This window comes from Diachasma alloeum, unplaced genomic scaffold, assembly GCF_001412515.2.
Source record: "Diachasma alloeum isolate Michigan unplaced genomic scaffold, Dall2.0 Dall_scaffold_00879, whole genome shotgun sequence".
NCBI classification, from domain to species: Eukaryota; Metazoa; Arthropoda; class Insecta; order Hymenoptera; family Braconidae; genus Diachasma; species Diachasma alloeum.
In genome coordinates this window covers 424,982-451,858 of record NW_021681000.1, presented here as the reverse complement: position 1 = coordinate 451,858, position 26,877 = coordinate 424,982, and the positions used below count along the sequence as shown (strand labels likewise).

Below are 26,877 nucleotides of genomic sequence, written 5' to 3'. Positions count from 1 at the left end.
CAATCAATTTATCTGGAAATTCTTTGCAAAAATCTTTAAATTTATCGTGAGGCCAAGCCTTTTGGAAAATTATCACTGTAGAAATTGAAATTTCTCATTTTGGCTAGATGACATTCGAGCAGTGAAAAAATTAATTTTGAGGGAAAATCGTCGAAGGATTTGAAAAAATAGATCACAGTCTCCTGATAAATATATATATATATACTATATTATAATACATAATATTTGGTTTTTCAAATAGACCTAGGCCCATCATACAGCACTATAAATTCCAATTACAATAATGGAATTATTAAACCAACATTTTGATAGATCCCAAATATCATATAATTGAATTTCAATACGAAAGCAGCATTAATTGACTGCACTCTTAGAAATCAGCTCCGACAGTATAGCTTCTGTAGCTTCCTCAGCCTCCTCAGCAACCTCAATCTTCTTCCCATTACTGACTTTCTTGCTGTTCAATTCCAACAAATCCGCGTGGATTCGAAAATGTAGACGTGACTCGAGGGAATATCCAGTGTAATTGCGCCTGAAACAAATCAAGAGTCGATGAATTGGCAACTTTCTACCCCAGACATTCGACAACGTATGAAAATGAATTTACTTGGCATCCTCGAGGAGAGCAATAGCCGTTGCGATATCGCCTCGATCTCGCGCCAGAACCGCCAGCTCGACAACAGCGTAGGGCACCAAATAAGCGTCCTCCTTAATCTGCTTCTCCATTTTAATAATTTGCTTGAGGCAATCCTCTGCCTGCAACGGATGATTCATTTGTCGCAGGCATGCACCCTTGATCAGCAGCAAGAGTGCATTATTATCCGCATCGTACTCTGTCTTTCTGCAAGAAAAAATAATAATTACCTCTCTTCGTAAACGCTTCGAGAATAATTATCTCAAAGTTGATCCATAAAAAATCAACTCACGGACTGGATTTCAGACACTTCTCCTCATCCTCAATAGCCTTGTACATACTCATAATAAGATCCTTGCGTTTGCCAACCACCCGGAAAATATTCCACACGAACATTAATTCAAAAATAGGTAAGACTAGATTTTTACACTGTGAGAAATATCTCTCCGATTTTTTGCAGACAAATTTCTCCATTGGCAGAGATTTACCGGCTATTCTCTGTTTGTACGTTGGGACTTGCATCATGAGATTATTAATGCAATCGCGATCAGAGCTTTTGCTATCTGGTTTTCTCATGATCATAATTGCGGCCTGTTGATAAAGATACATTGTTCGCGACCAATTGGATTGCTCAGGTAGGAATATTGCGTAGAAGAGGGCGTCATCCCACTCTTGTTTGACACAGTGCGCCCACATGAGCTCCCAGAAGCATAAATGGTGAAACTGGGGCCACAACTCCTGGCTTCTCCACGATTTTTTGTACCACTCTATGGATTCATCCATATTTCCCTGTATAAACTCGAGGCGACCCTTGAAGAATAGAAACCATACGCCGTTTGGGTAGAGATCCAATTGCTCAGCCAGTGCTTTCTTACAAAAGTCAAGGTCACCATCTGTGTGGCTTAAAATAAATGTTGCTATCAAATTGTAGGACAATAGCGTTATTGCGCACAGGACTTGACGTATTCCTCGTTTCTCGTTGTACCCCAATTTGAGTTCTCTCAGTCCATATTCCTATTATTGTAAAATATTTCATAATTAGGAGTGGCTGGGGCAAAATGAACACTTGCCAATTTTTTTTAAAATGTTCAATTGAACTGCAAGAAGAAAAAATCCCGTTTCATCAACCAATTCGATGAATTATAAATATGTAAAAAAAAGTCAAGTGTCCGTATTACCCGCCCCTATCATTAAATCATCAAATTATAGCGAATACAATCTAGAGATGACTTAATCACCTTATCACCGGAGAATCCAATAAACTCAAGTAATTTGATAACTCTCCCTGGTAGCAAAGATATCATGAGATTGAATGTTCCGATACCCATTCGGACGCCACTCTCAAAGTGCAGTCTGTGTGTTTCATTCGTCCACTTGCGTGATTTTAAAATCATGAGGCACTCTCTACAAATGCATGTAACAAATATAATTATTTGGTACACGCTACACACAACTCCATTATCAGAGAAATGAAAATGTCATGATGAGATTGAATTCATCATGGCAATTGCAACTTTTATTTACTTATATATGAGAAAGCATGTGCGAATTTTCAATCCAGCTTTGACGAAGCTAACCAGAGTTTCGTCTTCGACAAACGTAAGCATCGCCTTCAATAGTAGGGACTCAGCATAGCATAGTTCCGCATGCACCTCCTCTGTAATTATCAATAGGTTTCACCATCATTCCCTTCATGCTGTCTATTTATCAGTGGATTTCTATCGTAACTGATTGTCTGTAGTCATTAGCATGAATTTAGTAGATCTATTGTGATATCCGAGAGATTATTGTATTCTTTTGGAATTTTTTTCCTTCATGCTCAATGAATTTGTTGGGAAAACTCGACGGAAATATTCTGACGCAGCTAGATCTAGGATTACTGATGAATAACTGTTGACTCATTACTTCCTATCCGAAATTATTTGAAATCCGTTAGAAACGGAAAAACATAGACTATTCTTTCGATTGAATTTTTTTGGTAACCAGCAGTTTATTCCTCGTTCATTGACCTTTAAGATCACTATCGTTAGAAGAAATTTATGAATTTCTGGCACTTGTGACCATAAAAATGACTTCATGACCCTTTTACGACTAAAAATTCATAGGGAATGAAAAACAAGATTTTTTAGATTAAATTTTTCGATAAACGACCGGTTATTCTTCATGTTATGACCCTCTAGAGAATGATTACATCGTCGAAAAAACGACTCATTACTATATTCTCTCGAGACTGCAGCATGCGTCGTAAATAATTTTTAACGATCTCACCGTCTGTATAGATATCATAATTCGTCCTCTTGACCATTTTTCCAATATTTTGTGTGAGAGTAACATGACGGCGTTGCTTGGCGCATACATTCATGCATTGTTTCAAAGTCTCGGAGGCTTTAGCTATACTTTGCTGGAAATACATCAAATTAATTCCTCTTGAACACTCGAGATAATTAAATTACAAATGGTTATCGATGATTGATTACCTGTTCAAATGTCAAGAATGCCTCGAGACAGGCAAAAACAGCTGTTCCCAGTGAGTGGTACATGCTAGTTTCCGCCCAGGGCTCGAGAATTCTCTTGGCACTCTCAAAATCATTATTGAAAAAACAATTTATCGACTTTTTCGCTTCATCTATCGCTGTATCCAAGACCATAGTAGTCGGCCTAAATGCAACATTTTTCCATTTTTATATTCACATTCACTAATAAAAATCCATCATTTATGTACCTCGTGATAGTTTCCTGTGCATCTTGAAACTGTGAACCATAAAAATTAAATTTTCCGTTAATCCTAGATAATTATCACGTGAAATTACCCATAAAATAGCACTGTACCTCGTCCTCTCCCTCTACGTCTGACATTGTTGCTAGTCAAGCTACGAAAAATAATGACAATTAAATTTCCACAACACTAAAATATCCTAGATAGAAGAAAGGACCATGAGTTCTACTGAACTTTCTCTATAATTTCGCATCTCTTCACGGACGAGGAGAAATTCACGAGTCAAGATTTAATTTCTAGAGTGCCCTCCTTAGACATTTATTACTGTGGAAAATATTAGTGCCAAGGGGGAATATTATTGCGAAGAGGAACGCGAAACTGATAAGCAGTCGCTTTAAATTAACCCACCAACTGACTGATTACTATCACCAACAACCGCAAAACTATCTTGAATGAAAAATAAAGGAAACCCTCGCTTATGAATAAATTATCAAGAATATTATTTTCACAGAGAAAAAAAAACTCGTCGCAAAAAACTGCCTCGTGTTAAAGAAGTTTTATCCTTTCATTAGCGACTTATATTATGTATTGATGAATTCACAAGGATAAAAACTGGTTTCTAACACGATAAATTACCAATTCACCGATGCGTAATAAAAACGGAAACTCTTTTGTTATTATTCCCCAATCATAACGCAAAATGGATGGTAAAAAAATCGGATAATTTAATTATGGAAAACTGTACATGTGTGAATACTGAGGGGTGACGTACTGAACTGTTTGACAGTACTGACGGTACTGATCGCCGCTGGTCAAATCGTGCTCACCACTTGGTCTACAAAAACCCGATTACCACCACTTCCTCGGTCTTTCTCTCCGGCAATCCCCAATTCTCGATGTATTCTCGCTCCAAACAGATACCACCTTCGAGTTTCATGCAAACATTCGATGACTCACATTTATATTCCCTTCATTTTAAAATTCCTCAAAATTCGCCTTTGTTGATTCGATTTTTCTTTGATTCACATTCTTCTGGTTTAATCCAGTTGTATCCGGCAACTTGGACTGACGGACAACCGCAATTACTAAATAATACTCTAGACTCGCCGATACGAAATTACGGGACAGAGTGATGGCACTGTTATTATTGACCTATATCTACAAGACCTAGGAAATAAAACGGCAATTGGGGAGGAGAAAAAAGATCCGAAAGACGAGTAGCAGGTAAATAATCAATTTGCGGATGAACGCAATTCCGGTCATTTGGGAATAATTTGAGATAGTTTAGGAATGCAATTTTATAGTTTAGGAACTAATAGTTTATTTATAATTAAATCCTCTTATATGGCGTACCACTGTACGTTGAGCGATCCTTCCCCCCGCAATCTGTTGCGACTGCTGCCCAATCCAACGGTTTTTGGGTAATAAAACCCTCTTCCTTGGAATTTAGCGATTTTTTTGATTTTGCGATTTTTTTCAGTGGAGAGAAAGACAATTGCAATTGCCAGTCGTCTGTTCTGTCGAGTCGTTCGAACACACGTGATTTTTTCGGAAAAACGCCTTCCACAAGCTTATATGCGCACGTGCGTGGCCTTGTGATACTCGAGACCCTCGTGACCCTTGCGGAAACATTTTGACACATTATTCGTCGGCAAAACAAATATTTCGTTTCTCACCTGACGATTACATCCCGTTCTCGCTCACCGATATCCTTTACCATAGAATTATAAATAATTATTTTCAATAAAACGATCCCTATGAGGATTATGACATCACGTATCCTCAATATTAACAATAAACTTTTGAAAAAATGATGAATGCGCATAGCTGACGAATTTTTCCCGAATAACGGAGAAAAAAAAATATAAAAGTGGGCGACTGCGAGCGCAGCAGGTGGCAGCACTCTCCGGTAACTCAAGACAATTGTGCCATACGTCAAACACTACGGCGCACCCGAGACTGATTATTTTTTCACTCACGAATCTCGACGGCCCCGATTTTTTTTAATTTTCCCATTCTAACGCCAATGTGTCCGGTAACCGTCCCAATGGTTCTGAGTGTAAACAATGACCGCATTAACCAGATCCCCCAATGCCAGAGAGTAGTTTTAACCGAGGCCCATCGGTATTGATGACGTGTGCCATCTTTCATAATAAAAGTGTCTCTTTTGTAAGAAAATAACATACAACATTTACCTTAATAATAGCAGTGTGGCCCGTCGTATTGTTCACTCCTCGTAAAGTTATTAATTATTTCCACGACTGCCATAGTGTTAAAACCCCCTTAATTTTGAATGACCTAACCTTTTTAATAAGCAAAACAGCTTTGGAACACTGGAGTACAGATGAAAAACAGTTATTCATTTTTAATGTTTTACCATGCCAGCTGGGTTAGACGTTGTCACGTACAGCCAATGTTTTATGCACTTAAATTTCGTTGATTGAGTACCATTGACTTGATGGCAGTTGGTGATACAAGTGAATATGGAAAATCGTGGGTATCGAGTGCCGGGGAACAACAATCAGCCGTCCTTTTGGAAGAAGAATGCACGCACTGTTCCGGGAAGGTAATTATTCATATCTCATTGTCTTCACTGATTGAAGAATTCATTTATTGTTGACAGACTGATTCGTTTGAGGTTTTCAAGCCCAATTTTTTAATAATTAATACACGTCGACTGCTAACGAATGGGGTATTTTTATCAATTTCTTTTTGTTAACTATGAAGAAGTGGAATTATTCGACCATTTTACAGTAATTAAAAGCGAATATTATGTATTCAAATCAACAAGAAAAATTAAATTTTGTGGGTGCTCTCTTCCAGACAACTGTCCAATATTTATTCCCTGTAAATCGACAAATGAGAATTCATGATTGGCGTGAAAATTGCAATCAAAACCTCTAAAATAGTTATGGAAAACTTGCTTATTAACAATAAATGAATCAGTCTATCAGCATTAACAAAACAATTGTATTATTACACCAGACCAAGCCCAAAACAAGACAATCGTCCAAAAGTCTCGGCGTCCAGTAGCCTCCCAGCAGCAGGTGGCAATGGTGGCACTGGAACTGGCAGCAGTACCAGTGCAGCATCATTCAGAGACTTTCAAGAGAGTGTCGATGACGCCTGGGACTCGGGTGACGATGAATTTTGCATGGTATCAGATGTTAAAATATCGAAGAAGGTCAGTCATTCCGCTGCTATGAGTGTGATAAATAGCCATCGTAGTAGTAGTGCTAATGCAGCTAAAGACTATCACTCAGCCAAGAGTCAGGAGATAATACCTGAGGAAAAAAGAACCGAGGCACTCCAGAGACTGGCTGTGCAGCCACTTCACCTCAGAAATGATCGAAATAGGTTTGTAAATACTGGTGACGATGGGGAGACTGATTTTGGACATTCGCCACATCGAAGTGCCCATTTTCCGGGGAGACCGCAGGCCCTCAAACAAACAACACCGGCTAATAAATTTTTTGTACCGTCCAAGGAGCAGGATGGCGAGAGTAAAATTGAAAAGTTTCAGAGTCTTCTCGAGGCGTCTCTGCTGAATCTTGATGAGTTGAGGCAATTGTCTTGGTCTGGAGTCCCAGCGAAGTTACGATCTGTCACGTGGAGACTACTATCGGTACTGTTCCACTGCAAAATCATTGTTTTCCGGTTGCAATGGGTCGTCATCCGTATCTTGCAATTGTCTTGATTCTCTATTTTAGGAGTACTTGCCAGCTAGTTCAGAGAGACGACAACAAGTGCTGGAACGCAAGCGCTCGGATTATCTGAATTTAGTGAAACAGTACTATGATGCGGAGAGGGATGAGGGCTTTCAGGACACATATCGACAGATACACATTGATATTCCCAGGATGTCCCCTCTTATTTCGCTGTTTCAACAGAATACCGTGCAATTGATATTTGAGAGGATACTCTATATCTGGGCGATACGACATCCGGCGTCTGGTTATGTTCAGGTAATTATGCCTTTCCAATAAAAAAATTATAATTCTTGAGTCAAGGATGGAATTCGTATTTGAATTGAGATTACGAAAATTCTCAGATAAGGAATTAATGCTGTTTAATTTCCCTGCTTGTTCATTCATCTTATCAGAAATCTTGCAAAATTTCCTCACTCAGTCATCAACTGTCATCACAGCAATTTCACATGAATAATGAAAAAAATTAAAGAATAGTGACGTTTCGTATTTCACTGGAAAAAAAAATAATCAAAAATATTTTTCAGGGTATGAATGACCTGGTAACACCATTTTTCCTCGTGTTCCTCCAAGAGGCAGTTCCAGCATCAGTCTGGCAAGACATTGAAAACTACGATGTAGCCTCGCTAGACCAGAAACAACGAGATATAATAGAAGCCGATAGTTTCTGGTGTCTCTCAAAGTTCCTCGATGGTATCCAAGATAACTACATATTTGCGCAATTAGGGATTCAGCATAAGGTAAATCAACTGAAGGAGCTCATACAGAGGATTGATGCACCTCTCCATCAACATTTACATCAGCATGGTGTGGATTATCTCCAGTTCTCCTTTCGATGGATGAACAATCTTTTGACTAGGGAAATACCACTTCATTGTACCATACGCCTTTGGGATACGTATCTCGCTGAGTCTGATCGTTTTGCTTCTTTTCAATTGTATGTTTGTGCTGCTTTTCTTCTGCGGTGGAGACGTCATCTGTTATCTCAACCTGATTTCCAAGTACGTGGCTTTTTTATTTTAAAATGAAAACAATTCAATCGATATAAAAATTGAAACTTCATTCGTTGAACTTTTCTCAAACATTTTTTTCTCAATGTTAATGCATAAATGAAACAATAAATAAATGAATAATAATAACTGTAATTTCTCGTTCTTATGTTCAAGGGACTAATGTTAATGCTGCAAAATTTGCCAACCCAAAATTGGTCAGACTCTGAAATAGGAGTTCTAGTTGCCGAAGCCTACAAATTAAAATTCACATTCGCTGATGCCCCCAATCACCTGCAGGCAAATGATCCCAGATGACCAAATCCCAAATTATCAAGGGACCATGGAAACATAACTGCAGTTACAACAGTTTTGGCAAAGTGAGAGTGCTTTGATCATAACCAGTGTCATTTTTATATCTTCCAATTTTGGATACTTACCATTGACATAATCACCAATGTCTTAAACTTCATCCTGTCATCGATATTATTTCTTTATCATCATCATCAACATGATGCCCCGTATATTATACATAAAGATATATGATAGAGGTAAATATGATATTGTCGTTATTATACTATTGGTATACAAATTGAACATTAGAAAATGGTTTTATATGACACATGTGAAATATTATAAATTTGATTTAACAATGTCATTATTTCAAATATAATACAAACTGAAACTCATGAGAGTTGTGATATTGAAGAGAATATACGTGTATACGTTAAATTAGTCTTCTACATCATCAATTTGAACGTAGTCGACGTCCATCGGTTGAAGGACTGACAATGTGTCGTCTTCATTGAAAGTTTCCTGTGAAAAAAAATTATATTTCTTTATTTTTACGTTTTTATTTGATCTATTTCTTGAGGTACTAGGCGAGACGCGCGCTGCGCGCGCTAGTCAGGCTGCTTGTAATTGATGCTTATGCTATACTTTTTCAATCGATCATACTCAATTCCGGATATTTTATCGACCGGATCGATTGTACTTGATTACCGTTTTAACGATTTTGGGTCAAATTTTTGTCAGTTTTTACTTTTTCCACATACTTTTGAGAGTTTTGAATAGCTCGTCACTTAAATAGTTAGAATCAACGTTCACCCGGCTAAAAAATTCGATTTAGGCAAAAGTCGACTTTCCCCCTGGAAAAACGGAAAATCTGACCCTTTGAAAATGTGAAAAAAAAACCTTTTTCAATTTTCACTTTTTCCACATACTTTTGAGAGTTCTGAATAGCCCGTCGCTTAAATAGTTGGAATCAACGTTCACCCGGCTAAAAAATTCGATTTTGGCGAAAGTCGACTTTCCCCTTGGAAAAACCGAAAATCTGATCTTTTGGCTCCGGATGAGAAAACTGTAAAATTGAATTGAACAAAAATTGGAAGAAAGACATCAATACATCATGTGATGAACATTCCCATGAAAACCCGTGAAAAAAAATAAACTTACGCTGACATAATCGACATACGTCGGCATGGGATAGACACAGGGCATACAGTCCATGTGAGTGACGCCGTCATTATCCGCAGTGCACTCGCAGTGTTGACAGGAGCTGGGGGAGGCAGTTGCTGCGACTCTCTTCGCAAAAACACTAGCAAATTTCTTGACAGCAGTGGGTTTCTCAAACCTCAACTTATTCCCACTGAATATCGTTCCATTAGACTCGAGAGAGAGTGGGGTGCAGTACCCCAAAGCACTCTTAGACAATTTAACTTGACGCCTGAGGTCGACATCACCACTCAGAATCTTCACATCTTTCCTGGTGTAGGATTTTGTCGCGTCGAGGCCATAAAATATTTTACTCAGCCTCTGCTTATTGAAATTAAAGTCTCCATCCATGAGAATATGAAGTGTAGTTTCGTGCTCGAGCAGTACCTGATTAATAACAGAATATTCCAACGTCTGGTTCTGGGGTTCGCAGTGCGAACAGGGCATCAGGATGAAGGTCTTGGACACACCGGCTCTGAAAACTAATTGCGAGGCAAACGCTATCGCCCCAAACACGTCCTGATTGCCATTCCCAATGCCAATGGTATCGAAATAATCGGGGAATCTCTCGGTATCCTGCGTGAATATTTTATTATCAAGAATGAGACTCCTCGGTTTATCATAAACCCCGTCACCTCCGAAAGTCACAAGTGCCCAGCGATTATTCTTCAGCCCACTGTCCATGAGTTCCTTACTAATCTGACTCACGAGAGTACTAACACTTCGATTCTGTTTTACATCGTAATTACAACTCTTCGCCTCAACAATGAAAACAACATCCGTGGACTTGGGCACGCGATTTCCCTCTAGTGTTCGGAACTCCCCCTCGGGAACTGCAGATCCGTCACTCATGGGACAGAAAGTACAAATGTCTGGAATTCTCAAAAACGTATCATAGAACCCGCAGATCTGCATGTAAGATATCGCTAGTGTACAAGCGTCAGACACTGATCTTGAATTTGCGCATGCTGTTGCGTAAAATGCGGGCTCGACCACTGCAAAACAGTCGCCGAATTCCGAGCTCTTGTTGGAGAAGATATTCTGGCAGAATTTGAGGGCCTCCTCATCAGCATCACCAGCTGTTGCCAGATTCCTGAGGGGCGGGGGATTATTTTCTAATTGATTTGCCTCCGGGATTCTCCAACTGTTCCCAAAACTGAGAATATCACCCGCAACAACTCCACTCGATTGAATCGTGTCGTCGTAGCCTTCGTGGTTCATTGTGCCCAGCAATCCCGCTGTTTTTCCGAAGTACCATCCCGCTAATTCCAGGACACATACGTCGTATTTAAGATTGCATTTGAGGTTGAACAGTCCCCTCTTCAATTCCACCGTTACAATGCTCTCTTTTTGATGCACAAATCCCATTCCATTTTCCAATTCCATAGGAAGTCGGAGGGAGTCATTGGAGTTGCGGATGGCAACGGTGTCAGCGAAGACATCTATTTCGATCTCCTGGGGTCCGCAGAGCACGATAATCTTGTGCTTCACTGTGGAATTTGCTTCTGCAACGGGCGAATTGTCGTAAGATATCAGAACAGCAAATTCGCTGGCTACAAAGTCACTGGCCAGCAGATAAGTTCCATTCCCGACGAAAGCGTAGTGATGACCGTCGAATGTGACGTAGTGTTGATGGCCAACGATCATCGCCTGGGCTTTGAAGGGCGGCAGTAGATTGTAGGGATCGGTGTAGGGTCTGAACCGGTAATAGAGTGTCCAGAAAGTTGCGTTCGAGGTCGTGAAGTAGTCCCGCAGATCAATGATTGCCCTGTACTCAGGGATCTCCTGGAATTCCGGGGTCTGATTGAACGCGTGCCACGAGACGGGCAGCTTCTGCTCGAGACACATGAGCCCGATGTTCGGATCGAATATGAATTTAGTCTTCGCCTCTCTGTATTTACTCTCAGCTTGAAGCGCACTCTGACTCACGTCCATCAACTTGGCGTGAATTATTCGTATAGTTTTTTCCAGCTTCGCTTGCACGCCGAAGTATTTGTAGAAGTAGCTGACTCGTTCGTAAATGTAATTGAATTTGTCGAGGGCGAAGTGAACGCTCGGCAGTTTCTTCAACTCCGAGAGCTCCGTTAGTATCTCATCGATGATGGCTTTCAGTTCCTTTCCAAATGGAACCATCGTGAAGTATCGCTCCTGCAGGAACGAAATGATGATCGCTGAGTACTTTCTGATGTTCGTGATTATGTCATTGGCCTTGATATCCCGGTACAATTTGTCCACGTCCTGCGTGAAATTAGCCAGTCTGTCGAAGTACGGGGATTTGATGAGTTCATTCCTGCGGTCGTACAAAAAATCCAGAATCTCTTTGCTCGCCTTCCAGAGGACAGCTTCTAAATAATGAAGAACTCGGATGAACAGTGGCTCCATAGCCTTTAGAATCCTGTCCCACTGTTTATTAATCGCCAGAGATACACTGCTCCACAACTTCTGGATGTATTTGATGAACGACACGTGAAGATCCTTCACGAATTTATCGTACTTCTCGACAATTTTCTCTATAATTTGAGCAATCTGTGAGATTGATTCTCCCTTGAGAACAGCACTTGCGATTTCGCAGATTTTTTTGTACGCAGCCTTGGTCGCCTCAATGACCCACAGGAGAGAATTCCTGATGGCTTCCCCAGACTCTCCCATTATCTCCCAGATTTCGTTGAAAATATTCGGCAGGGACTCGATATGTTTTCTCAAAGCTAGTTCATCCATCACGTACATCCCCACGGCGACCATATCTTTGATGTAAAAATCATTGGCGTTGTAGGAGTCATTAAGATATATCTTCAGCTTCTGCAAATCGTCGTCGAGCTCCTTCAGGTTCTCCCAGTCGTTGATGTACCCCCGCAGGTCGTCCTTAGCATCGTCCCAGATCTCGTTGACAGCGCTGACGCTCTCACTCTTGACGTAGTACTTCCAATAATCCACATCCCTCCCAAATTCCGCGTACAGATCAGCCAGAGACGTCTTAATATTCTCCACTACATCTCCTTTAAGCTCCGGCCGCCACTTGAGAGTGTACGTAACGAGTCTCGAATGATTCAATTTCAGATAAAACGAGACGTCGCTGACCACCAGATCCCTCTCGTAAGTTCTCCATATATCGAACACAGCATTTCGAACATCGGGAATGTTCCCGTACATCCTGAGACTGGTGACGGCGTCGGGAGTGTAGTTCACCATCATCCAGGTGAGTTTCTCAGGAACATTGAGGTAGTAAGCACCAGTGGCGTTCAGCGATTTAACCGAGTCCACGATGCTCCCGTTGATCCTGTAGACGGGATGCGTCGGGTAATAAGCGAGATCCAGGTGTTTCGTGATTTCATTGCTCTCTCGATGGAACTCCATCCGCCGCTCGGGGACGTCAATCCGCGTGTACAAATGCCCCCTCTCGCCGGGGAGGAAACCCCTGTCGTAACTCGCGTTGTGGTACGTGTGAAAGAATGACCAAGAGTTCCTCGTCACTGATCCGAAGACGTCTAGATTCAATCGCGTCCTCGGGTGCTTTCCCTGCACCAAATAAGAGTACTTGGTTTCCCTGGGGGAACTGCTGTCGTCGTGCACCACTGCGGACAGCCTCCCGAGTTTCTCAGGGTTCTCAGAGTAGTCGACGATGATCGTCGTGTTCAGCAGCATCTTGCCATCTCTTCTGTGCAGATATCCCGCTAAATTAGCGTCCTTCGTCAGGCTGGGGTGCTTCAAAGTGAAATTGAGGAGCTGTTTGTCGGAGGCCCCTTCACTATTCTCCGTTAGATTCCTCCACGCGAGCCCAGCGCCGATTCGCCTCTCCTCCTCGTACTCGAAAGGTTCCTCTCCCAGGGGATACGTTTTGTTCCAGGAAAGTTTACCCTCTGTGTTGAACTCGTGACTGGTTATCATGTAGGACCCGTCCATCGTGAAATTCCGATGGGGGTACGTAATGTCGATCACGATGAACTGATTATCCATGTCTTCAGTAGTTTTGTTCACGATGTTGAGTCTGTACGTTGCCCAAGCGTCCTGGGCTAGATCCAGCCGACAATTGTGGTTGAACTCCCCAGGAAGCACCTGATAATCCGTTCGTAGTTTAACTGTTTTATTGGAACTCTCGGCTTGGAGTTCGATGTCCTGTCCCTCGTGAGTGGTTCTGATCCTCGATTCCCCGGCGATGCTGAAGGCAGTGCTGTTGTCAAGTCTGTAGACATGCGCCCTTCGCGACTCTAGTGTTGGGTAATTGGTGCCAGCGTTCCCAGCGCTGTACTCGAACTGATTGATGTAGTCAATACCCAGGGGTTGGAAGGGATTCTCCAGGGTGATTTGTATTGTATCTTTATCGAAACCCCCACGAGATTCGCTCTTGGAGTTGTACTTGGCGTCGAGAATCCTCTCCCTGTTGTAATCCAGTTGAGCCCCCCCAGTGGTCACCTGAGGCCTCTTCTTGTACCCGTAATTGAGCTGAGCTACGTGACGAGTGCTCAGGGGAATCTCCAGGTGCACAGTCCCATCGAGATTAGAATTCAGTCTCTCGCTTTGGTAAGAGTAGTCCGAGTTCATGTAGGCAGTGTCGTTCGGCCAGAAGACCCTGACGAATCTCTTGTTTCTCCTCAGCGTCGTCAGGATGACGAAGTCACAGGCTGCGTAGGAGAACCTCGGGAATGGGGTCGTGGCGTTCAACGTGCCATTAACATTGTTCAGGCTGTCGTACGAAACGTGCGCAGTTCCAACTTTAGTTGCCGAGGGGTAGTAAACGTCAGCGTCGAGGATGCTCCGTTGACCCTCGCCTCCGTCGTAATTGAATAGAATAATTCCAGTCTCTTCTTGAATGAACTTTGGGGTGTAGAGCGAGTACTTCAGCCCTATTTTCGTCCCTTCGAACGTGGCGTTGAGGATGTTATTGACGGACTCCCCAGGGGATTTACCCCAGCTCAATCTCAAATGAGCGTCAATGTTCCGCTCGGCGATTAAAACGGATCCGTCAGTCGCGTAATTGGTTTTTGCCTTCGCCGCGGTGTAACCCACCACGTACTTCGCATCTCTCAGTCCGCGATTGCTGTGATAACTCACTAGTATCTGGTGATCATCGTTGTCTGGGGGGGGAAGTTGAACGGAAATTATTCCGTCGAAGTTCTCAGAGTTTCTGTAGCCAACGGTTGCGTTCGTGGCGCATCTCCAGCGATCCTCGTCGACCCTCACGTCAAAGCCTACGTTCAGGCTCGTGAAGGCGTTCCTCGGGTTCTTCAGGAAGACCTCGACCCCAGCTGTCCTCTCATTCGCTGACCCCTGCACTCGGAACAGCATGTCGATCATGTACGCCAATTTCCACGCGCAATTCAATTGGTATTGGTCGGCGTTGAGGCGATGACTGAGTCTAGTGTCTCCGCTGTCACCTCCCAGGAGAAGATTTCCGGAGGTTTCGAGGCTCTCTAGACCTCGCAGAGGGGATTCCACGCGGATGTAGAGACTCGTGTTTCCGTTGGCTTGGACGTTTGTACGGGCTTCTAGGCGATACTGGACTGTCTGCGGACTTCGGTCGGACTGAATGATGGGGAATGAAGTCTCCAAGGTGACGCCCCAGTTGAATGCGTTTATGTACTTCAACGCAGAACTGGCGTTCATCACACCACTTCCTACCAGGAATTTCACTCCATATTCCTCTCTCGTCATCTGCAAATTCACGTTATGCTCATCTCCATTTTTATCATTTGATATTAAAATTGCCGAGTCCAAGGAGGTGATTCCCCTCTCGCCTTTCTCGAGATTTAATTGTCCGTTCACGCGATAAACATCGGAATCTCTCATGTTCACTAATGTTCCAACGAGTCTGTTTGATTGATCGAGGGTTCCCTCGAATTTATATTCAATATCGTCTGGTCCGGATAAATTAATTTGAATAGCCCCTGTCGGTTCGTAAGTGCCTGATACTGTGTACTCGCGCTGGGGATGATGTTTAAGTCTCGCGTCAATCTGAAGATTCCTGTTCTGAGGTAGATCGTTGGAGTAGGACACGTCGAACTCGGCACTGGGTAGGGACTGAATCCACGTCTCCAGAGCGAGAGAAACCACCGCACGCTCTTCCGACTCAATCTGCCAGGCTACTTGCACTCTGCATGGAGCTCTCCTCACATCCTTCATCTCAATCCCAGCCTCAATCCTCTTTTCCCTCTCGGTGAAGTCCTTTTTCACTGTGATTTTCGTCGTCGGTATCGTCAAAATCGGGGAGATCACTCCAAGCGTGAACGTTCCGTCGAAGAAATGCTCTTCCAGCTCCAAGGAGCTACTGAACTCCACAGTACTCTCATTAGTCCTCATTTCAATGCGCGATTTGAAGACATTCTCGTCGTTCTCGTACGTCCCAACTGCGTCAATCCGTTTCAACAATTCCAGAGGTGTTTTCAGTATCAACTCGAGCCTGTGGCTCTGCGAGTCGTCCTCGTCCCCCTCGGCGTACGAATAATTCGCCGTCACTCCGATCTCTATCCAGTGTGAAGAGTTGACTGAGACGACTCGATTCACGTGCACCTGGGTGTCCATGAAGTAGATGGAATTCTCCATATCCACTTTGAATACATAATTGTAATTGATCCTGGCTGCCCAGGGGAACGGCGTCGTGATCTCCAGAATATTCTTCATATCGAAGACATCTTCAATAGTGAATTTGTCATTGAGGATGACAACTCCATTGGGAATTGTGAGGATTCCAGCGACCTGATACACAATCCCATCTTTATCGACATCCAGAGTCCCAGTAATTGCTGGGACAACAGCCAGATTCACTTCGGCATCGCCATGCCAGCTGAAGTCATCCTCGTGATCTTCATCGGCCTCGTCATCCGTCAAGAGTTTCAGCCCCCGAGCAGTAATTTTTTGTCCGGAGATCGCTTTGAACCCTATTTTCGTCTCCACAACTCTAACTGAGAATTCCGTATCGATGGCGTACTGCTTGGGCGCCTGACTATTGAGGCCTGGAACGATGAGTTTAGCCACAATTCCACTCTCGTGCAATCCGTGAATCGGGGTGAACAAAATATAGCTGTAGTGGAAATCCGTGATGTTGTTGTAGTGCCAGACAGCCTGGAAGCCAGCAGTGATGTTATTATAAGCCACTCTAAAATCGGCCTCGGTTTTCGCCATTTTTCCAATAATCCAGAACCTCTGGAGGAGCTCGATGGGAGTTGACAGCTTCAGTATGACGTTAAAATCATTGTTGGGGTTGGTGAACAGTTGGCAGAGGGCCTCGATCCCCAGGGGACCGGAGGGACTGACGACCTCAGCTACAATGTGTCTATTTCTCTCGGAAATGCCAAACCTCCCGCTGACCGATCTGTATTTCTCCAGAGGAGTTGTTAAATTAAATTCTATCATAGACTCTCTAATTCTCGCCAGATCGCCGCGCAAAATCCCCGTGTATTTTCTCAGATCAATCTCCGCGCTGGACGCACCTCCGAATTTCCAATTGGGCTCCCACCTCAGCTGTAATTTGATATCTCCATTTTTGTAATTAGTCAGGGGAGTTGCAAACTGAAGGTTCCCGGTTAAAGTGATGTTATCACCAGATCTGGAGGGCCCATCGATACTCCAATTACTCTTGACGTCAATGACATTATCAGGATGGTATTTAACAAGAAGAGTGGAATCCATACTCGAGGTCTGGTCACTTCGAGAGAGCCTGTGGGTGACGTTAGCTGTCATCCAGCCCATGTTATGAATCGAACTGATCAATCCACAGTCAGCTCTGTACTCGTCCCCCCCGTCGTCCAATTCGTCATAATTCGCCAGCAGATGCACCAGGAATTTTTCGTTATCCTGCCAGTGCGCGTCGCAATTGATCCCAAGGGTTTTCTCTGTCCAGTTGTATTTGGCGTTCAAACTGGTCTTCCTCCAGCCCTCGAAGGGCGTCAGAATCTGTCCGTCGAACTTGGCTGAATTCCTCCAGTTGTCGGGGTCGAAGTCAATGTCCACGCCGAATTGAATGATGCTCTGTGGCTCCCAGACGACCCTCCCATCGAGAACATAATTATTACCGTTCCTCATGGCCAGTAAACCCGAAGTCGTGAAGAGTCTCCCAGGGTACGTCACCATGACGTACGCCGTTAGATTGTGGGAGTAAGTGATCCCTGTGTCTTCGTAATGTTTCGCCAACTGCAGGAGAGTCGCGAATTTTAACTCTGGATCGCGATTCGCATCCCACTTTATCTCAATTCCAAATTCTTTGTTGGTTTCTTCGTTGATACCAGTGAGAACGAGGTGCACGTCCCTCCAGCGATCCAGATGGATCTCCATCCTGATCTCCCGCTGCACATCGACATTGGCAGTGACTGCGTAGACATTGTTCCTGTACCTCGCCTCGGCGCACGTCGTGAACTTTCCCAGATGCACCTCCGAGTGTTCGAACTTGAGGGCGTATTTATCGGCATCCAAATACTCGACATTGACGTCGAGTTTGACGTCAGTGAGGTCCCGATAGAGTTTACAATTGATCAAGATATCCCTCTCGAGATTCGGGGATCTCACAAGGAGCTTCAGATTGTGACTGACGATGCGCGGGGCTCCAGTGAGCCCAGGAACCCCTGAAGATCTGTCAGCATAAGTGCCTCGCATTGTGACGTTGTGTCCACTGAACCAAGTGCCAGCGAAGTCTATGTCGTACTCTCGTCTCGCTTTCTCCGTTATTTTCACGTCGATGATCAGAGACTCGAGGTTTGGAATTGTCATATTCACGTGCGCCTCAACAGCGTACATGCTCCCCCTAGGGGTGATCAAGTTGATGGCTAGAGTGATCTCCTTTCCCGGCGCATATCTCACCAGGAAGTACGTCTTCGACGCGGGACCAACGGAGAATCTCTGGATTCCGATTTTAATGTCGAGGTTTTGAATGGGCTTGGTGAGGGCGAAGTAGGCGTTTATCTTGGCCTCCTCACTCTGGAAATAGGCTTTGGAATGAGTTAGGACTAATTGGGCTGTCAATTTGTGGCGATCGTCCCTCAGGTGGGGCTTTCCGTTGATCTCCAGGTGGAGTTCGAGGTGACCGAGCGCTTGCTGATACCAGCTGTTGATGATGGCGTTCAATTGGGGATAAGCGCTGGACTGGATCTTCAGATTGGCCTCTTTATGGGTTAACGTCTTCGTTGATCTATTCGCCAAGGCGATCTCCACCTGGAGGGTCTCATTCCTCATCGTCTGTTGGAACTGATACTCCAGTTTTATGTTCCCGGTTAAACTGGTGGCCCTCGTCATCACGTATCCCATTACTCTGCTCTTGACTCTCTTCGTCTCGAAGGTCAGGTCGATGTCGCACTGGGAGACGTTGTTCTTGTGAGCGTCTCTGATGGTCCCTTGGAGCTCCGCCACTCGCTCCCCGTTTATGGCGAGGTACATTTTGGGGCTGTAGGTGTAGCCGTAGTTGCCTTTCTTGCGGACGTAGCCCATGTACCCTTGGAGGTGCTTGGTGCCGTTGACGTCGAGACCGACGTCGATCATGGCTTCGTCGTCGGTGCGTTTGTACGTGCCCTTCGCCACGAGGCTGTTGCCTGCCGAGGAGAGGAGCAGACTTACGTTTCGATTTGGCGCGTCGAACATGAGGACTGCACTGGCTTCGCGATGGATTTTAGAGCCTGGGGTGTCGAATGCGAGCTTTATGATGCTCTCCGTCTGGGGAAGAGAAAATTTCAGTCCAGAACTTCGTTAGTACTTCATTACAAAAATTCATTAAAAATAGCGAATTCGTTAGAGAATTCTATTATTTTTTTTGCTGATTCTATTGAATGTGTTTTTTTTATAATAGATTATGTCTAATAGTAATTGTTTGATAGAAAAAATAAAAAAATGTTTTACATGTTTTAAAGTTTTTAGAAAATGTTTTACAGAAATGAAGTAAAAGTACTTGGAAAATTCATGTCAAAGAATTCCTATAGAAAATGTATGAATAGAAAAAATTAGCACAATTTTGTTTTCTACACAATTTCTTTCTATTGATACATTTTTTGTAGGAATTCTTCGATATGAATTTTCCAAGCACTTTTACTTTATTTCTGTTCTCGTCCCATAAAAAAAAAAAATTTTAAAATTGGAAAATTTAAGCCGTGGAGTTTTTCAATAGAATTGATCAAAAATCAATAAGAAGTCACTAAAATTCTCTAGTGAATTCGTTTAGTTTTTCTATGAATTGTTTTCGTATCTGCAATAATTAAATTCATTCTCAATATCATTTCATTATTATTACTTCATAAATTCGATGCAAGGCCATAAGTGTTCACTCACCGGAGACGCATTCCACTTGTATTCAAACAAATAGCTCTCAGCTGTGGGATCAGCCTTGATAATCAAAGTTCTGAATAACGTGGGTCCATTGAGCAAGAAGTACGAGGCATCAGTGATTTCAGTGGTATTCGGAAATTGATAATCAAGACACATCTTGAGCCCGATCAATCGTTCGAGAACTGGCCAGCTGCACGTGGTGTTGGCGAAATAGACGGGCTGATGTCTCAACGAGCCTATCGCCGACGTCTCCGTCGTGGCTCCCTCGTTCCCACTGACCAGTAAAATGTCCGTCCTCATGGAGAACACTTCCAGCTTGCGATTAGGAAGCCCCACATTGAGTCTGATCAGCTCCATCCCCTTGATTTCCAGTTTCAATCTAACTGCACTCGACGAGTAGATGTTACTTCTGAGTTTGATAGCTGCGCTTTTGTAGAATGCGTCCACAGTCATCTTCCCAGTGACGTCAACGCTGACACTCGGCGCCAAATTCCCAGCGAATTGGATTTCCGTTTTCTTCGAGGACTCGCCGGCATCGAGGAGACCGGAGAGTTTAAGATTGCAAGCAGCAGATCCCGTGAGATCCAGTCTCACCGGTAGTCCCACTGTGCTCGACACAATATAACTGGAATCCAAGAACATGGCAGCATTATCATAACGCAGTTCTTTACCGGAGAATAGTTTCAATATCTTGGTCCAGGGATCTAAAGCAAGAACATTCCTGGCAATATCGTCCTTTCCCCTCAACGTCTTGAAGTCCAGTTCATTCCCGAATATTTTGTAGGAGATGCTGATCCTGGGGTCGTCAAAGTTATTGTCTATTATGTTCGGCAGACGTTTCACGCTGTCCCAAATGGCATTGACATCATCAGGAGATCTGATTTTCCTGAGGAAGCTCGCAATGTGACGGGAAATCTTCTCGTTCGCGAGTGGTCCGTCGGGGCCGAAGAACTTTTCCGCGTAATACTCCATCCCCTCCATTCTGATTGTAGCTTCGAACACGTGGACAGACTCGCCGAATAAATCCAACGAGACATTGAATGTCAATGTTCGTGGGACATAAGATTTCGATGAAAATATGACATTACTCTGGAATGTTCCACCGACGTTGTACTCCTCCGAGAAGAAAGATGTCTCATAATTTCTTGAATATTTCCTAGCGTCGCTGTTGAACTTGTCCCCGAGGTCGCGATCCGTCAGCAAACTCTGTATTTCAATTCTCGTGGGTGACGATGACGCATGTAAATTAGTTAAATGACTCCACACGAAGGAGCCGACTTGATTGACCGGCTCCTCCCTCAGAATGCGTTTTATCGTTTTGATTACAGTGTAATCTGGGCAGCGCATGACTTGTAAATAAGAGGCAATCCTTATCTCGGGATCATAGGTAACATTTCGATAGAGTTCCAGGAAAATTTTATCTCTAGTTTCTTGGCACGACGGTAGCCTTCTGTGGGCCTCGATAGCAGCGAGACTCGTCTCCATGGGGAGAAATCCTCCCGCGTCGTTGACGCACGTCTTGAGTTTCCTCAAAATTCCCTCGGTCTCCAGTCCCATGTTCCCGATGGCCTTCAGCGCCTCCAAGGTCTTCATATTCTCCTCTAATTTATGAAATCGCGGGGTGCAGCCTCGCTCGATAGTGTCCTCCAGTCTCGCCATGAATTTGTTTATGCCGGTTCCTTCGATCGACAAACAGTCGTCATTCTGGAAGAACCCCCCCGCCTGCTCGCGGTGCCTCCACTTGTTCATGGCCGCGTCATTCTGACAGAACGCGTGGACAACTGCTGAGTAAACTAGAGTCAAATGTGCGTCAGGCATGTCTCGCTCCAACTCGAGAAGTGATAGCAATGCAGCGACTGTTGATGCGTCTGGCCGAGGGACCAGAGCGATGGCGGTCACCCACTTGTCACTCCTGTCCTTGTCCACCATCTTCTTGGACATTGTGTCCCTCATGACCTTGAGGGATGCCCCGGAGCCGATGAAGGGAAGAGCGTCCAGGATGTGCCTCTTTCCCCCGATGCAGATGCTGTCGGCTCGGTACAATAACTGCGATAGTGAGGGGTAATCGAGGGCCCGCGCCGAGTGAATGAACTTGGTGAACATCTCCGAGAACTGCTGCTCCAGCTGGCCGCTGGTCCCCAGAAGGCACATGTTCTTCAAGAGATCTCTCGAGGTGCGCAGCTCTGAGTGACTGGTTTTGCCTGCTGACACCTCCGACGAGTGATCGTACAGGAGATTCGTTGGAACTATGTTGCTGTAACTGATCTTCGCGTTCTCCTCGTCTTCGTAGTCGAAGCTTGAGAGAGCGTCTTCCTTCTTCACTTCTTCGGTTAGCACTAGGTCTGAGTTGACAGTGGTCTTGACAGCGGCGTCGCGATTGGACAGTGCCTTCAGCGTGTGACTCTCCTTGCAGGAGACGCTTTCATAAATATTGTGATCGATAACGATTTCGCAGTTCATGTGAGAATCCAGAAGACCGTTCTTCGAGTGCTTCCGGGGGCTCGTGTATCCACTGGATTGGATTATCGATAGATGTTTGCCCCGGTTGGAGCAGCTGTCCAAGTCCTTGACCTTCGTGATGATGAGACTAGTCTTCCTCGCCTCGTGAAGTCGATAGCGCGTGTCGCAGATTCCGATGACGTCCAGCTCGTTATCGTGATGATCGACGTCGAATCGCTTCATGGTATTTTGAAGCATCGACAGAATGCCGCGTTTGATGTTGAGACTCCAGATGGTCTCCCTCGGGTGGGGGCACAACTCTCGAACAAGCCCATCCTCAAAGGCAAATCGCAGACTGTATTTTTGAAGCTGCTCTTTGAATTTCGTTTCCGCGCGGTCCGGATACTTCGCCTCGTCCTTGGATTTCACGCGCTGGGCAATAGTCGAATCGGTGATTCGAAGATCAGCTTCACACGCCGTTGTAAATTCAATTTCTACGGCGGATGTGATGAAGAGATTCGACGCTGTCGATTCGTTTCCGAGATTGAGACTCACGTTGACATTGTGATTGTAATGATAAATCGTTCCTACGTTGTACTTGAACTTGGGTATGCCTTCAGCTATAAAACGGAGGGAATTAAAATTAAGAAACGAGTTGTGGGAAATAATTTCTCTCTTCAAATTTTAATTCACTTACTTTTGCACTTTGTTCGTCCGCACTCTTGCGCAGTTTCTGAAATTCAATATCGATGAGTAAATGATTGGCAGTATTGCGAAATACTATCGCTATTCTAGACTTGTAAACAAGCGTACCTCGTTGAATCGTCAGTCCGACGAGTAGAAAAATAGTCAGCAACTGAAGACACCGAGATCTCCCGATGATGGTCATGTCGATCAGTATCAGAGTTACTGTCTCTCAATGATGCAAATAACAGCATCAAGATTGACAGTCTGTATTCGCAACTCTCTTTCTACCGCTGATAATCCACTAGTCAGTTAAATAGACACTTCCTGTTTCCAACGAGACCATTGAGAGAATGATTTAGCGTCCACGCGTTAATACCAATGAGCGCGTAAAACTGACAATGCTACCAGTGAAACACTGATCTCATATTCTCGACCCCAACATCAGGCTCAAAGGTCTTAACGCACTACGGCCACAAGGGCTGATAGGTCATCGTCTTTATGATTAGATAAAGCTCTGTGTCAATTTTACATCACTGTTACTCGTATTCGAAGATACACTAGGAGTCTCATTCATTTTGTTGAATAGTTTTTGAGATTATTGCTGGGGAAAATGAGTTTTCGGGCGAGAGGGCAATGTCGAGTGATTCATGGACAAATAATATTATCGAAATTCTCGTTATTTCATTCGTCATTTTGTCGGGGGTGAATTTTTCCTCTGATAAGTAATGAGAATTAGAAAATTTTAAATTAGAAAATCTGTGCGAAACAATTTATTTTATGCATTAGTCATGAATTTAATTCATTTATTTTTGGAATAAAGTTTGAATACTCCATTCTATCGTGAAATAGATTTAATTAATTTCCCCATAAAAAATTAATCGAGAGAAAAATTTCTGTATTTAATTATAATGTATATTCGAAAAAAGTTTTCAGAACAGACGGGAACACGTTGACTCATTCAAAAATGATATTATCGAAATTCTCGTTATTTCATTCATTATTTAGTTGGAGATGAATTTTTCTGCGAATCGAAATGAACAAAAAACAATTTTACTTCAAACAATTTTTTTTTTCAATCGTTTATATTCGGAATAAATTTTACAAAATTGGATGAAAAAGTATACATTTCATTCTGACACGCAATAGCTTAAATAATCATGCATTATATCGGTAGAAAAATCGAAACGCTCTTCAAGTTCAATTAATTTCCCTCATAAAAAATTCATCGAGAGAAACCAAATTGCTGCATTATTCCTTTCTAATGCCCATTCAAACATTTCTACCATATCGACGCAGAAGGCAACTGATAGTTCCCCCCTCACAAGCCTAACGGAGTGAGAGGGCAGCCACAGACAATATCGCTCCGAAAAGTGTCCGGAGACGGGGAGAAAACAAGATACGGACAGACGGGGGCAAACAAAGGGGCTACGCTATGGATAATCGCGTATTGTCCTGTACCCACTGGACTGTGAGTGAATTCAAGTGGCAGTGAGACATAAGTGAACCCTCCTTTCCCCGAATAACCCAAAATCCAGTGGTATGACAACGTCTCATCACCCTGGGCACCTCTGGATTGGCAAAGTCATCAGCTGTAGAGGAATACCAAGTCAGCTGATGTCTAGTGAATACTGGTGATGGTTACCTCTCTAGTGTGCCAATCTACCACTCAATTAACGAAACAGTGATAAGAACTCGTTGAGTATGTGAAAAGACTCAACACCATCAATTGAGCCGCCAGTTGTTGGAATTGAGAAAAAAATTCTGTCATGTTACCTAACGGTGCATTTACCAGGAATCAACAACGGTGAACGGGGAAAAATCGGAGCCCTCGTAGAGACGACGTCATTGTCAGACGACTCGTTAGTCCAGCAAAAGTGACTGTTTCACATTAAATAAAATGGGGAATTGTCTGAAGAGTGGGGGAGGAGCTCAGAATGACAATGCGAATCTCCTGAGCAACAGTTCAGATCCAGGAGTGACAGGGAGTTCGTCTCAGGATGCCCTCGGTGCACGGGCAATGCCTTACAACGTAAATATAATCCATCAACATTCGTCAATTTCCATTCATATTTCTCCACGACATGATGCAGAGGCCCATTAATCAATTTTCTTATCTCAACCTCGTGATTTTCCAATCAATATGCCCCCCCCCCCCACAGGCCAGCTCCAAACCATAATAAATCACTCATTGTTTTTTTTTTCTTCTCTAATTGTCATGCAGGAAATGATTGACTCTCGCTATCCGATAGCAACGGCCAGAGGGAGACACATGCGCTCCACGGAATCGAGTATCGGTATGAATCTCGGTCATGGTATCGGCGGTAATACAATAGGCACGAGGGGAACAACAACAACAACCGGTGGGCTAGTGACAGCGAATACCGTTAATGATGACGAACAACAAGTGAGAATTGCCAAACGCATTGGACTCATTCAGCATCTGCCCACACGTGAATACGATGGCACGAAGAAAGGTGAATGCGTGATATGTATGATGGAACTCACTATTGGCGAGTCTGTGCGCTATTTGCCGTGTATGCATACGTATCATGCTGTGTGCATTGACGACTGGTTGTTGAGATCACTCACTTGTCCTTCGTGCATGGAGCCCGTTGATGCTGCACTCATAAATTCTTATCATCCGACTACTTAGTTACTCGACGGAAATCATTGCTTCTTCGAGTAATGCCACCAGACGGGATGACTAAATCTTATTGTTTTACTGAGTAAATGTAGAGGGTCTCTGATGGTAATTTTAGGAGACTGAGAAGAGGGCGAGGTAGATTAGGGGAGGTGGACGCGTGAGTAGAAATTTTTTCGTAGGTGATTACGTGGGGAGGAAATGTTCTTGAGGTGATTTGGTCGAGGGAGGCAGATGATGACATTTATCTGTGGAAATTTCATTTTGCAGAATTCCCAGGGGGTTGAGGGTTGAACAATCGCATGAGCAAATTTTTTCAATTGCGAACAAGTTTACTCGTGAATTAAAAATATTCGTACACTTCTAATAGGATGTTTTAATGACAATTGGATCATCTTTGAATTTTTCTTCATTTTCTTTACATTTCGTTTTCAAGTCGTCAGCAGTAATACGCGTTGGCTCATGTATAAGTTTTCATTGTTGATGACATGAAAACGAAACGCAGGAAAATTCTAAAACAAATTAATAGATAATGTAACAAGTATGGTGAACGTCATCGTAAATGTCATCATTTTATCTCCACCAATGGCGCCTCCTGAGAAAATTTTTTTCATTTGAAGTAAACCTTTATAAATCATCAATACCTCCTGACTGAACCATTTAATTTGAATCAGGTTGAGGAAAAAAGTGAAATTTCACTCTGGCGATCTCGAGTTGTTGACGATTGAGACCGATGATCTCCCCTATAACATTAAAAAATATATATTATGCCTGTAATTTGACCCTCTGCGAATTATGCCGGTCGTAACTATGATTTAATCAAATAACATGGAAGAGGAACAAACAAATGACCGCATCTGTGGATGCCACCAGTTGTGATAAGAAATGAAACTAACAAAATGATTTAAATAAATGAACCTGCACGCTGCTATAAAGGCACTCTGTTTCCAAGTAAATAAAAAAAAACACCCGTATGAATGCTTGGCTTACTACATTTAGTTGTACTAATAATCGTCATTGAAATACTTTATATAACGATTAAGGTGAGAATGAAAGAAAAAGAGCTGTGAAATAGTGATTTGTTGATAAAAATTAATTATATGAACACTAGCTGTATGCATTGAATAGGAAATTTAATACAAATGAATGAATCGACCGATGTGAATTGCAATGATATTGAGTTATTGGAACTGGTTAATTTTCCTGTATCTATCGAAATTGTATATAATATATGGAGTACCATGTACGATAATAATTGCATATTGGAGAGAAACAATAAAAACTTGGAAGTAATTTAACATTGAGGAATAAAATTATTTTTAAATACCATT

The 26,877-nt window shown here is 43.2% G+C and overlaps 4 protein-coding genes across 13 annotated transcripts; 2 read left to right on the top strand and 2 right to left on the bottom strand.

Moving 5' to 3' along the window:
- Window positions 1-178: 178 nt before the first annotated feature.
- On the bottom strand, window positions 179-5,219 carry LOC107045139 (tetratricopeptide repeat protein 39B). Of its 9 annotated transcripts, XM_015267283.2 has the most exons (11): window positions 5,027-5,219; window positions 4,704-4,969; window positions 3,464-3,504; window positions 3,357-3,385; window positions 3,112-3,292; window positions 2,903-3,035; window positions 2,159-2,291; window positions 1,873-2,038; window positions 927-1,648; window positions 608-841; window positions 179-532 (listed from the first exon to the last, which is right to left on the bottom strand). In XM_015267283.2, the coding sequence occupies exons 3-11, from the start codon at window positions 3,488-3,490 to the stop codon at window positions 355-357; spliced, it is 1,803 nt and encodes a 600-aa protein (XP_015122769.1). In that variant the 5' UTR covers window positions 3,491-3,504; window positions 4,704-4,969; window positions 5,027-5,219; the 3' UTR covers window positions 179-354. The 9 variants fall into 9 exon arrangements, with proteins under 9 accessions (XP_015122769.1, XP_015122772.1, XP_015122765.1 ...); XM_015267286.2 differs by lacking the exon at window positions 4,704-4,969; XM_015267279.2 differs by lacking the exons at window positions 4,704-4,969; window positions 5,027-5,219 and adding an exon at window positions 3,931-4,502.
- Window positions 4,431-8,778, top strand: LOC107045141 (TBC1 domain family member 22B). 2 transcript variants are annotated; one of them, XM_015267290.2, is made up of 6 exons: window positions 4,431-4,574; window positions 5,816-5,916; window positions 6,336-6,975; window positions 7,061-7,315; window positions 7,585-8,058; window positions 8,224-8,778. In XM_015267290.2, exons 2-6 carry the CDS (start codon window positions 5,834-5,836, stop codon window positions 8,362-8,364), a joined length of 1,593 nt encoding a protein of 530 aa, XP_015122776.1. In that variant the 5' UTR covers window positions 4,431-4,574; window positions 5,816-5,833; the 3' UTR covers window positions 8,365-8,778. The 2 variants fall into 2 exon arrangements, with proteins under 2 accessions (XP_015122776.1, XP_015122775.1); XM_015267289.1 differs by lacking the exon at window positions 4,431-4,574 and adding an exon at window positions 5,178-5,259 and having other exon boundaries at window positions 5,736-5,916.
- LOC107045138 lies at window positions 8,593-23,229 on the bottom strand. Its single transcript, XM_015267278.2, has 5 exons — window positions 23,032-23,229; window positions 22,916-22,951; window positions 19,783-22,838; window positions 9,502-19,173; window positions 8,593-8,862 (listed from the first exon to the last, which is right to left on the bottom strand). Exons 1-5 carry the CDS (start codon window positions 23,105-23,107, stop codon window positions 8,779-8,781), a joined length of 12,924 nt encoding a protein of 4,307 aa, XP_015122764.1. The 5' UTR covers window positions 23,108-23,229; the 3' UTR covers window positions 8,593-8,778.
- A 1,010-nt stretch (window positions 23,230-24,239) lies between these two features.
- Window positions 24,240-26,846, top strand: LOC107045137 (E3 ubiquitin-protein ligase RNF12-B). The gene is made up of 2 exons (XM_015267277.1): window positions 24,240-24,934; window positions 25,127-26,846. The coding sequence occupies exons 1-2, from the start codon at window positions 24,803-24,805 to the stop codon at window positions 25,556-25,558; spliced, it is 564 nt and encodes a 187-aa protein (XP_015122763.1). The 5' UTR covers window positions 24,240-24,802; the 3' UTR covers window positions 25,559-26,846.
- Window positions 26,847-26,877: the final 31 nt, after the last annotated feature.